The sequence below is a fragment of the Gymnoscopelus braueri genome, assembly GCF_963280865.1.
Source record: "Gymnoscopelus braueri genome assembly, chromosome: 19".
NCBI classification, from domain to species: domain Eukaryota; kingdom Metazoa; phylum Chordata; class Actinopteri; order Myctophiformes; family Myctophidae; genus Gymnoscopelus; species Gymnoscopelus braueri.
Window position 1 is genome coordinate 17,675,634 of NC_137621.1, and position 12,047 is coordinate 17,687,680.

General features: G+C 41.3%; 1 protein-coding gene across 1 annotated transcript; it reads right to left on the minus strand.

Moving 5' to 3' along the window:
- Positions 1 to 332: 332 nt before the first annotated feature.
- On the minus strand, positions 333 to 11,251 carry dlst (dihydrolipoamide S-succinyltransferase). The gene is made up of 15 exons (XM_080414689.1): positions 11,106 to 11,251; positions 9,123 to 9,156; positions 8,965 to 9,004; positions 8,425 to 8,486; positions 8,245 to 8,319; positions 8,039 to 8,094; positions 7,078 to 7,186; positions 6,798 to 6,980; positions 6,199 to 6,284; positions 5,977 to 6,074; positions 3,076 to 3,206; positions 2,539 to 2,612; positions 2,342 to 2,425; positions 2,065 to 2,232; positions 333 to 1,039 (listed from the first exon to the last, which is right to left on the minus strand). Exons 1-15 carry the CDS (start codon positions 11,166 to 11,168, stop codon positions 905 to 907), a joined length of 1,398 nt encoding a protein of 465 aa, XP_080270815.1. The 5' UTR covers positions 11,169 to 11,251; the 3' UTR covers positions 333 to 904.
- Positions 11,252 to 12,047: the final 796 nt, after the last annotated feature.

The following is a 12,047-nucleotide window of genomic DNA, read 5'->3' on the forward strand; positions in this document are numbered from 1 at the left end:
GTTCTACTGTACCATTCATCCTAAGATATAACGTCATAGAAAAGGTAAGAAAACTTTAGTCCAAAATACTCCTTTAATGTAGGCCTATCTTCTGGTTCAAATTGACAGTTCAATCAAATAATGCTTTTGATGTTAAAGCTTGTACAGAGGCCAGTCTCTCATTCAAAGTCTAATACTTTTTCCTAATTACGAAGTTTGCTTGGGCAATCCCATTTAAAAAAACATCCTCAATCACTCCACATTGTATAAGCATTACTTTTCAGTTAAAAGTATTTGTTTTTCTCTGGTTACATAGAGTATCTATCGCCCTTTTAAAGAAAGAGAACATCAAAGTCAGATAATGCAGCTCTTTTATTGTTTAAAATCTTTTTTTTTCTTAAATACCGGTAGTCACTTACACAGCATAAACAGGTTTCCTCAGATGTTTCTGTGAATTAGATGACAATCTCAAGGTATTTGATACTTTGGACATTGTAGGACATAGTGTTTCTTTTGTAGTTCAACCTGTGATAATTGTTCTTCTCTCAACTAACGAAATGACAATATGCAGTTCAACTAACTCAAATTTGAATTCATCTTGCTCTTATTTTGAATTTATTCAAATTTTGTGTGGAAAATGGCAAGTGACGCACCCACATGCGTCGTACGATATCCTTTTTTTGATCTACAGAGATCAGTCACTGAAACCCCAAAACCATTCTTAACACCCGCAACAAAGCCAGTTATTTCCATCCATGGAAAAGTCCAGTGTACTCCTCTCTCTCTTCCAATCTCCCTTTTTGCTAGTTAACCAACACAATAATAAATCAACTGTAGTTACAGTGTGGGTCATCCGGCGGGCACAGCCACCGTTTTGTGACGGGCGGGTTTGCTGTTCGCCGGAGTCTGCTGGTATATAAAGAGTTTACATGTCCAGCAGCAACACCCTGGGGTCCTCCACCACGGTCTTGATCTTGCGCAGGAAGGTGACGGCCTCCCTGCCGTCAATCAGGCGATGGTCGTACGTCAGGGCGACGTACATCATGGGACGTATCTCCACCTGACGGATTGGAAGGGGTTTAGTCAAGGGAAGAATATAGCCCACTTAACCCATTAATACCTGGAACGCATCTGTGTCACTTTAGATGTCTTTGGCTATTCAAAAATAGCAGATATACAAGTTCATAGCGCGGCACCGAGTGCCGCGCTATGAACTTGTAGATCTGCTATTTTTGAAAAATCGTGAAAAAAAAATGTTTAGATTTTTTTCCAAAAACTGTTAGGATTTAGATTTTTTTTAAAGAATCGCCTCAGGTCTTAAAGGGTTAACATGTCTATACATTTTGTTCTTAAACCATTTGTCTACATTTTTTTATTTTTGTACAATTAAAAAGATAATCCACCGTACATGTCATTGTCTATTCACAGCTTCGTCCATATATCATACATACACAGACAACTTATCCGTTAATGGCTTTTAGATTTTGCAGTCGTTTACATTTTCTCCAGTCTTAAAACGTTACTGAACTTGCATGAATAACTGGGTCAATGTTGGTTCAACATTGCGTGGTGAATAAGTCAAGGACATTTTGTGTTCGTTAATCAATCTTTTCTCCAGGGACTACGCTTTAATATGCAATGATAAATGTGACTTTAATGCCAAAATAAATAAACAGATGCGAAATGTTGCATTATTTACATATCTCACTCTAGTTACAGGTCTCTGCGAGATGACTTTCATTCATACCGTACTGAAATTAATGGAATCCAATGGCTTCCCTTGAAATTCAAACAACGTTAACGCTTTGGAAAATATTTGTCTACGTCTATTCAGTCGTCTACAAATGTCAGACCAGGTATGGTCCTTTAGCCAATCGAACCCATCCATATACTGGGGGTAACATTCGCCAAAAAAAATCCCATCTACAAGCTCCGCATTGTGAGCTTGTAGATCGGCTATCTAAGGCGAAGAGATAGGAAAAAGCGGTCCAAGTACAGTTGTAACTCGGGTCCATCTTGCTAAGAATATAGGTTTTAAGTGGTTAACAACAGGATAAAGGTAGATTTAGAGGCAACAATACAAACCTTGCCCCCGATAGCAACGGGCCGGTCAAATATGCCATGCATGCCCAGAATAGCAGACTGTGGGGGGTTGATTATCGGGGTTCCAAACATGGACCCAAACACTCCGCCGTTGCTGATTGTGAACGTGCCTCCGTCCATATCTTCAACTGCAAGTTCGTTTTTACGGGCCTGCAGACATACAGTACAAACACAATTAAAGTCAGGACCTCAACATTGTAGTGACTAGTTCATTGATTTAAATATATATTGTAAATATATATTGTTTATGAAATATTACCTTCTCTCCCAACATATTAATAGTTTTTTCAATTTCCGCAAAGTTCATCGATTCAACTCCTCTAATTACGGGTACGACCAAACCCTGAGAGAAAGAGAGAAAAGTAATGTGACAGAATATATTATCATCCTTTCCACTATGGGCAATAGCAGGAGATAAGGGCTTATACTTTATTACTTATAATCACATTTTTGTACCTTTGATGTGGCTACTGCGACACTGATGTCGACGTAGTCCCTGTACACTATTTCCTTTGTAGTGTCATCAATGGCTATAAACAGAGTACAAGAAAAAATTATAGGTATGATTATTAAGTCATCACCTCTACTACCAACAAGATTCATTTCCTTGAAAGGAGGGGGGGGGACAAAAGTAGCAGTCAAGATCAGCTCGGTTTCACTGTGGCTGATCTAAATAGGACAGAGTTTCACTCTAAACACGTAAGTGTGGTTTTGAGGCTTAACAGAAGACACATAAATCTTGTTCTCATCACATGCACCTCTGATGATGTGAGCCCACATAAGCGTGGGTTTATTTTCCGGAAAAATGTAATTGTATTTCAAAAGATTTTCAAACCCCACCCCCAAATAGCAGATTTACAAGCTCTCAACACATTGCAGATTTGCTATTATAACTATTAAATAGAGCTTTAAGTGGTTGATTCATAATGCATTTCTGTGCGTTTGGGTCCTGAGCTGATAACGTTTTGGAACCCTTGATCTAAAGAGACATACCTCCATTGACAGCAGGTTGCTCAGTCAACGCGTACGCTGAAGCCTTCACAAAGGCTGACATGAAGCCCAGTTTGACGTTATGCTTTTTGAGGAAGGCATCCTTGTAACTCTGCCTCATCTCTGAGATGTTGCTGTGGAGAGAGTGCAAGAAATGTAAGACATTGGCCAACTGCAATCATTGATGCACAAGTTTAACACCCAAGCTAACATTTTTGTGTATCTTGAGTTGTATCAGTGGTTTTGTTTTATTTGCTTAAGACACTGTTTATGTAAGTTATTTTACATTTATTTTATTTGATTACGTTTTATTGTATTCCAAGCTATTTTCTCAATAATACATCGTCTGAACAACAACTAAATTTCACTGGCCAAATGTGCACATGGGACGTTCAACTTTCTTCAGCTTTGGATGCAATGAGCAACGGAGCTGGACTTATTGTACTCAGGTTGCAGAGATTGACATGCACATGTTTTCTGTCCCCACCAGTTACTACAAATAAATGGGTGAACAGAGACGCAGCCTTGTGCAGTTCTTCTGAGCAGCAGACCCAAAGAGCAACAGCAAACAACAACAACAGCAAGATGGAGATCTGAGGTTTCAATTTCTAATATAAATGTTCTTGCATTCCTAATGTTAATGGCCCAGGCATTTACGTATACTGTATGCTATGAGTATTTGAGGAACAATCAGTACTCCTTGCGCACAATCATTTCCCAACATAGCTGGCTAACTTTAGAGACCTTTCTGTGGCGTCTCTTGAGATTCTGCACATTGGTTTCACTAAACTGATTTCCGGTTTCAAACTTACGCATGCTGTGTAACTTTAACAACCGTCATACGTGACAAGCTGAAGCTCTGAGGTTTCTAGGGCCTATCATGTGAAACCAGTGGTTATCAAGGTGGTGGTCCAAGGACCCTCAGGGTTCCTTGCTTGAGGGGGTTACAAATGGACCCTTACAGTTCCGTAACTGAGAGTATACAAATGGAACCTAATGGACCCTTATGGATCCGTTTGGTACCATGTGTATACTCTCAGTAATGGGCGTTGTTGAAATGGACAGCAGTGTTTTTGAACTGGTGCTTACTGGAAGGCATCACTGGTGGGAATTAATAAAATCTGGAACAGTTTTTAAAGTTACAATACCGTTTTCTTATTTTTTTTACAGGAAAAAAACAACATGTTTCAGGTCATGGTGAATGGCTGCTATTGACACTGACGCGCTAATCGTTTCACCGTTGCTCATTTTACCACTTGTATCTCTCTTTTTTAATTGTTTGTTTTCCTGTCTCTAACCCTGTTGAGGCTCTAGGGTTTCTCCGCTAACGTAATTAGCCCGTCCCCCAAAGACACACACTCTCCGAGAAAGGAGAGAAGAAGCGATAAAAATCTTCACTTTCTAGAGCCTGTAAATCTTATTGGCCCGTCATAAAAGCCCATATCGGTTGGAGGTAGCTCTCCCACTCAGAGTGCAGGTCTCTGCGGGCCCCCTGCAGATGCTACAGCCTCCTGCTCTGACCGGCTCCTTCGGCTCCAGATGAGCCCGGGCCTGGGAAGTCTTCCTCCAGACGGTCAATGTCAATCCAATTAGGATACACAGAAAACCCTGAATAGCTGAAAGCCGACACCGCGCATTCGAGGGGGAAAGAAACCCTCAAAGTGTCCTCTTCAGCACGGGGGGCAAAGCGCAGACAATAACATTTCCTTGTAAATTAATAAAGCCTGTTTTAACAATTCTTATCTTCGTTTTAGATGCCATTATGACCAAATATTTACATTCCGGCGTTTAAAAGGCTATTGGGTTTCAAAAAGCTTTTCCTATTGGGCAGATTCCAATCTATAACGATTTGCGACAGTGTGGTTTCCTCTCTTAACACTTAAAACTGAAAAATCATATTGCCTAACTTTACTTCCAATACTGTTCATTTATACAATGTTTACATTTTATTTTACTTACTGTAACTACGATTAAAGATTATATATTTTTTAAGGGTAGGATAAGTGATTTTCTTAGGTGGAAATAAGTGTTAAATAGCTCTATATTCAGATGGAACTCATTGCTATAGAGTGCTTGTTCAGTAACAGGGGTCTCCATCTCTCTCCAGCTTTTTATTAAACAGAAAATGTATTTTCAGGTCCGGATACCAATTTTATCCAATCAGGATATAGAACTCAGTCAGGATACAGATTAAATAAGTGAAATTGGAAGTGATGATAAAGAAATGAGCAGACACAATTGGAATTGGAACATGGATGGAAATATTACGTTTATATTCTAAATCAAGTTTCTGTTTGATGTAAATCTATTTTTATATGTGATCAGAATCAGCATGTCAAGTCTTGGTTGAAGCTCACCGTTGGGTCCAGAGCCCAGCATGCCCGGTTCGGCAGCCGGCCCAGTAGAACACTGGGTCGGTACCGAGGGCCGGGCAGCCAGACCCCGATGTCAGAACGACACCAGGGGGCATCGGAGCCCGGGCTCAGCACAACTCAGAGAATGGATAAACTGTTGCATCATTTCACATGTTTACTTCAAGTTTTATTCATTCATCCTAAAAGCTGATAAATGGGTACTCTCTCCTGATTCTGTCACCTACCTGAAAATGTATTTCCTGTTTATTAAAGAGTTGGAGAAACGCAGAGACCCCCGTTACTGAACAAACAAATTATAGCAATGCTTACTATCAGAATATAATGCTTTAACCTTTTAACAAAAAAAAAAACGTTTTGTTTTAACCAAAAATATCACTTCCCCTACCTTTAACTTAGATAAGGATTTATTTCCAACTCTACAATGAGGTAAATGAAAGCATTTGCTTCAAAAAGCCTAACTTTGATGTGGTATAACATGGTGGATGCAGGTCTTGATAAAGCATAGGTCAGCTCATTTTGAATTTCCTACCTCATGTCAATCTCATTAAACGTGGTCAACATTGCGCAGGTATTCTGTGCTTCCTTCAGTCTCTGGGCTATTCTCAGTCTCATCCGGTTCATTTTCACCTGATAAAAAAAAACACAGTGTGTTAAAAACAATACCTTAAATACACTTCTAGTCAACTCTGTGAGCGCTTTGTTACTTTTGTTCACCATGTTAACTGACGCTAGCCTTTGGCAGGGTTCTTACCCGGTTCTCCGTCCTGGCTGCTTTAGCCCCTCCCTCGGCCTGGGCCACTGGGGCAGCAGGAGCTGGGGTGGGCTTGACTGCAGAGACTATGGCAACGAGGCAAAGAAGCCGTTAGTAACGCTTAATGCACGGTTTCTCAACGTAGGATCCGGGGACCACCAGGGGTCCAAAATTGACTTTTACGGGTCTATAGACTGGGGTTCCCATGGCTCAGAGATGTAAAGATCAAATCGTATCAAATGGGGGTCCATGGTCTATGCATATCAAACTGGGGGTCCTTGAAATTAAAAAGTTGACCTAACGGGAACCCCAAAATTGTAAAATCCTCAGTGCTCATTTAACTCTGAGTGCACAAACATTTTACAGTACACTCTCAAGTGTTACGGACCCCTAAGGGTCTATTGGGACCCCTGGTGGCACCCGAACCCGACGTTGAGAGAACAAGAGGCTCAATGTTAGCGTCGCCACATTTAGCCACAACAACCCGTCTACATGCGGAGGAAAAAAGGATTCATCACTCTCCCTTAATCAAGAGAGCACAGAGGTCAAGTTAAACACTTCTCACATGACACATGGCCGACTGTCCGATGACAACTAACCTGGTTTGGAGTCCATAGCATGTCCTGACACAGGTGGCACAGGGGGCATGCTGGTGGGGATGGGGCCCACGGCTGAGGGCGCAGGAGCAGCGGCAGGGGGTGGGGGAGGCGGGGCTGCAGCAGCAGCAGCAGCGGGGGGTGGAGCCTCAGCGATTGGAGCCTCCGCCGCTTTGGGAGCGCCGGCTGAAAGACGCACAAGTGAACAAAATGAAGAAATATTAAGCTTTCAAGTTAATCATCCCGGTTGTTGATGCAAGCACAAGTCCAGTTAAGCTCAGACCTCCTTTGCGAAGCTTGAAGAGAGGAGTTCCTCCCTCCACCTTTCCTCCATCAGGGACCAGAAGCTCCTCAATCACCCCGGCTGCAGGAGACGGAACCTGCACTGAGGTCTAAAAGAGAAAATGTATTCATTAATTAAATACAATGACATTTGTATTTGGTGAGCAAAAATCATACTAGATTATAATAATAAAAAATGACCATACTTTATGGCTAGTTTAAAACTGGTCAGTCAAATTATAAGCGGATAAGGCTTGTTTAATTTAGGTGTTTCAATCAATATTCATGCAAAGGTTTAATACAAGGCTGAAACTTCCACACAAATTCTGGTGGGCAGAAATATTTATGCAGAAACTGGACATTATGATTAAAAAGTGTTCATATTTATCCACCAAATATCGATATTCAATGCATCTTTGTAATTGCATAATTAACCTTGAACTTGATGGGTTGTGAGCTTTAGATATATAAAAGATCTACTATTGCCGCTGAATCTTTGCCCATATGCCCAGATTAGGGATGCTAGGGTTCAAGTGGTTGAACAATGTACCACAAAGTTTTGTTTTTACATTTTTTCTGTATTAACCAGTCTTCTATATAAAACACAGATTAAACTGACATTTACTTTACATTGTTGAAAGGGTTATTTCCACACATCATTCATTAAACCATATCTGTCATACAGTATTTAACAGAATTCTATATATTGCCCAGCCCGAGCCTTAACCTTTCTGACCTTTCCCCTTATATCCATTTCACAGTCCAACAGTGCAAGCACTGTAAAGAAGTTTCAAAGATAAAGTGTATTACTGATCTGGGGACAAAGCAATATGCTAGTTTCTACTCAATCTTTTTCATTCCTACTAGGCTACAGTATCAGAGAAGAACATATACTACGTCACATTTACAGTATGTCCCAACATGAAATCTGCCATTGAGTCTAAATGTCAAATTTGTCATACCTTATCAGTCTCAATTTCGCAAACCACTTCATCTTCACTGACGGTATCGCCAACAGCTGTAAGCAGAAATCAGGTTGTTTTTTAAAACGGGAAAGACTTTTGACCTCTTGCTCAAGCGCTCTGTGAGGAAGAGAGCCTGGCATTTAGACCAATGTCTACAGTAGCAGCAACCAACATCTGAGTAAGAACAGAACACCGGAACATACCTTTTTCCCACCTCACGTCCCCTTCCGATACAGATTCTGCAAACGCAGGTGTGTTAACTGTGACAACTTCATTCCCTTTAAGATAAAGGAGAGACGGGGAAAGCAGGTTGATCACCGCATACAGTACACTGAAACTATTCATTTACAGGCACAAGACATCTAGGCTGATACAGTACATACTGTGGGCAACAGACGTCCTGAAGTACTGGATCTGGAAGACACTGGACCTAGGATCACATTTCCTACAGACAAAAAGCACAGGAATTCAGCAGCTATCCAACTGAAATGTGGCTAAATGAACCCTGCATCTCGTGTAAGACTACCATTCTGAATGCAAAGAGAATATACGTATTAATTTGAATACTGTAAGTTGATTTAGGATTACATTGCAGGACACTTTGGGTTGCATGCAACAGGGCACAGTCATGCCAAGGTCATGAAACCTGCACATGCTGTATGATAAAACATCAAATTACAGAGGACACTGTCACTTGTGTGGTTGACTGTTCCCAGACAACAGCTGTTAGTTAGGAAGGCAATCACGTGACAGTTTAAAAATGGCAGTGACACACATATGATTATGGGTAGGAGGAAATCTGTGAGGCAGGGTGATGGGTTGAAGAAATTTCATGCAAGGAAGGGTCAAATGAATACTCAGAATCTACTCCTCTAATGCCATAGATAATTAAAAGATTTGTTTGTTTGCCGTGTAGCACTTACTCATTATTGTTGAGCGTGATACCATGGCTAGCTGATAGAGCTGAAACATGACGAGATGAGCATGTGAATATGATTTCCTTTGAGCAGCATTAGTACAAAAAAACGAAAAAACAAGTATTCATGGTTTTAAGACTGACGAGACATCACAGTCATCATACCTGATGTAGCTCGACGAGCTAACACATTATTCCCCTGTTGAAAGAGACAACCAGTTAAGAACTGCAAGCGTTTCATTTCCTTTCATTTGAAATATGCCAAGTGCTAAAAAAAGACAAGGGCCAGATCGAAAAGTTCAACAAGGGACTGACATGATAAACAATAACTTTATTATTATTATTATTATTATTAGTTTGTCATTTTCTGCTTTGCTTAGAGGAGTGCAGAGAAACAGAGGAAGGGGTGGCATGCAGGACATAATGGGAGTCGGTTCCAACTCGGGTCCTTGCAACTCACAAGGAGCATGTGGTCAGTGGAGTGGACTAACTAGCTGAGCCACCAGGAACCCCAAAAAATATCCATTATTTATATTATGATTATTTACACCTTTCAAAAAACAACAACAAACAGTGATTCACAGAACATCATCGATTCATAAATAACAGAATGAGGAATTAACTGAACAAAATAAGGAGGTAGGGATGAGATAATTATGGGTTTTTGAATCAAATCATGATCTTTGACACATTCGTTAAAACTGTCACTTTAGATACGGTCTGCAGTTTAAATTGTGAGCCTAGATGCTAAAGACACCAGGGACAGTTCACTTTGTGTATCTTATCTCTGTGAAAGTTCAGTGGTTGTTTACCTTTGCAGTGGAATGTTTGAGGGTGCCCTGTCCATAGAGTTTTACTGACAATTTGCTTTTGGATTTGCACATTCACCATTATCTTGAAAGGGTCAATTTAACAACGGCCCTGTTAATGTTAAGTTATGTTATTACAACTGTCATTATAGGGGCAAAATATGACCGACACCCTTTGAAAAGGTTCAATTGTCACTGGGTGCTGAAGTTCAGAATCTAACATGAATGTTAGGGGTGGCAATATCAAAATGTAGTAGACAGCAAAGTTGACTCTCACACAGTCCTACACGTTGTGTTAATATCTAACTTGAACGGTCAATAACGGAAAAAAAATATGTTTTCTGTTAGAAATATACAACAAACTTGTTCTGACTGAGTTTAAATCATTAACTACACTTGAGTTTTCATATCAGTACCTGAAAACATCAACAGGTCAGACACTATAATCCAGGGGTCTTCAACGGGGGGTCCAGGACCCCTAGGGGGTCCTCAGTTACCACAGGGGGGCCGCCAAATCGTTGTGTGATAGGATAATTATTTTTACATTAACCACTTGAACCCTAGCATCCCTATTCTGAGGAAAACTAAAGAATAGCAGATCTACAAGCTCACAACGCCTTGCATGTTGTGAGCTTGTAGATTTTCAGCACAAGAGGTTTGGTGTAGAGGGAAAAAAAAAAGAGCAGACCAAGTACAGAGCCAAAAGGTCAAGTTTACCAAGTATTGACGGTTTAAGTGGTTCAATATCAGAAAGTACACATTCACATGAATCCAACACTGGTGACAGTCCTGTCAAACAAGTCTATGCTGCTATCTATGAAATGTATGAAAAAGAGTTTCATGTGCAACACAATTGTATACAATATGTAGTGGGGGGGGGGGGCCCGCTTCATCTCTCTCTCAGCTAAGAGGGTCCTTGGCCTGAAGAACGTTGAAGACCCCTGCATATAATCACACAGGTGCTAAACCCCAGACACACAAGCAATGACCTACACCTGCCTGGAGGAAGGCTAACTAATCAAACCAAAGCAAATAAACATTTAGCCAGTCTGCTAGCCCGCAGGTCTGTTGACCTCTAACCAGAATGCGCAGAAAACACATCCTTAACAACTTTAATACGAGTTGCACCACTGCTTTGGGGGGCGTTGAGTGTCATTGCTGTCCTTGGGGTTGCAATGTTACGGGCCTTGGCATAGCCTAGCATTAGCATGCTAAAGGCTAGCTCTCCACTGCTCCACGAACACAGACAGCACAGCTACAGGGAACTAGTCGTCCTTCCCTAGCCAGTGGGTGACACAAAAAAAACAGACAATGACATGTTATGCGTCTTCTCGCCTACCTGGCGGATGGCAGAGAGGGAGCGACCGATGTTCCTGGTGAGACACCGGGAATGGGACAGCATGGTGGCCGTTTGACAGCAACCTGTCTGCGGGAGAGACGCTCCTGTCACACCGGTCCTAAGATTAGAGGCTGAGGATTGAGGAAGTGCAGTGGGATGAACCATGTGATCTGGCTGGAGGGGGGGTGGTGGGATGAACGGCAATCGGAAGACTCGCACCAAACACACTCACTCACTCACCGGCTCACCCCTATCTTTTTACGCGGACCGCTCGCCCCCAGCGGTTCTTGTATTCTTGTTTTACTGAGGATAAGGTTAGAAATAAGTTTAGGGTTAGGCATAGTTTTACTGAGGTTACGTTTAGGAATAAGGTAAGGTTTAGGCATAGTTTACTGAGGTTACGTTTAGGAATACCTGGTGGGCACCGTTCCTAGGTCGCCGGGTTTGCCCCAGGGCGACTGTGTTTTGGGGCGAGTGTTTTGTTATTCGTAACCATACGTACATGAGATGTCTATGGGATGAACCACGTGCTGCGGGGGGCATTAGTTTATCTTCTCATTTCTCTCTCTCTCTCACACTCTCTCTCTGTCTCTCGTTTTCACTTATCTTCCCTCTCTATGTCCGACCCCCTCTCTCCTATGTATTTTTTATTTGTCCACAAAGACAAATCGATTGGACTAAATAGCATCACTTTAGAGTGAATGGTATACTCTATAATATATCAGATACATAATATTTTCTTGATTAAGTATGTACTTTTTGCGATTTTAAAAGCCCCCCCCCCATTTTATTGTTATTATTGTGTATTATTTTCCAAAGATTTACATGCTAAACACACACACACACACACACACACACACACACAATTATTTGACGCTATGTTGTGATGACCACAGTGTGTCTGTCAGTCAGTTAGACACCCAGATTTGCGTCTGTCCACAT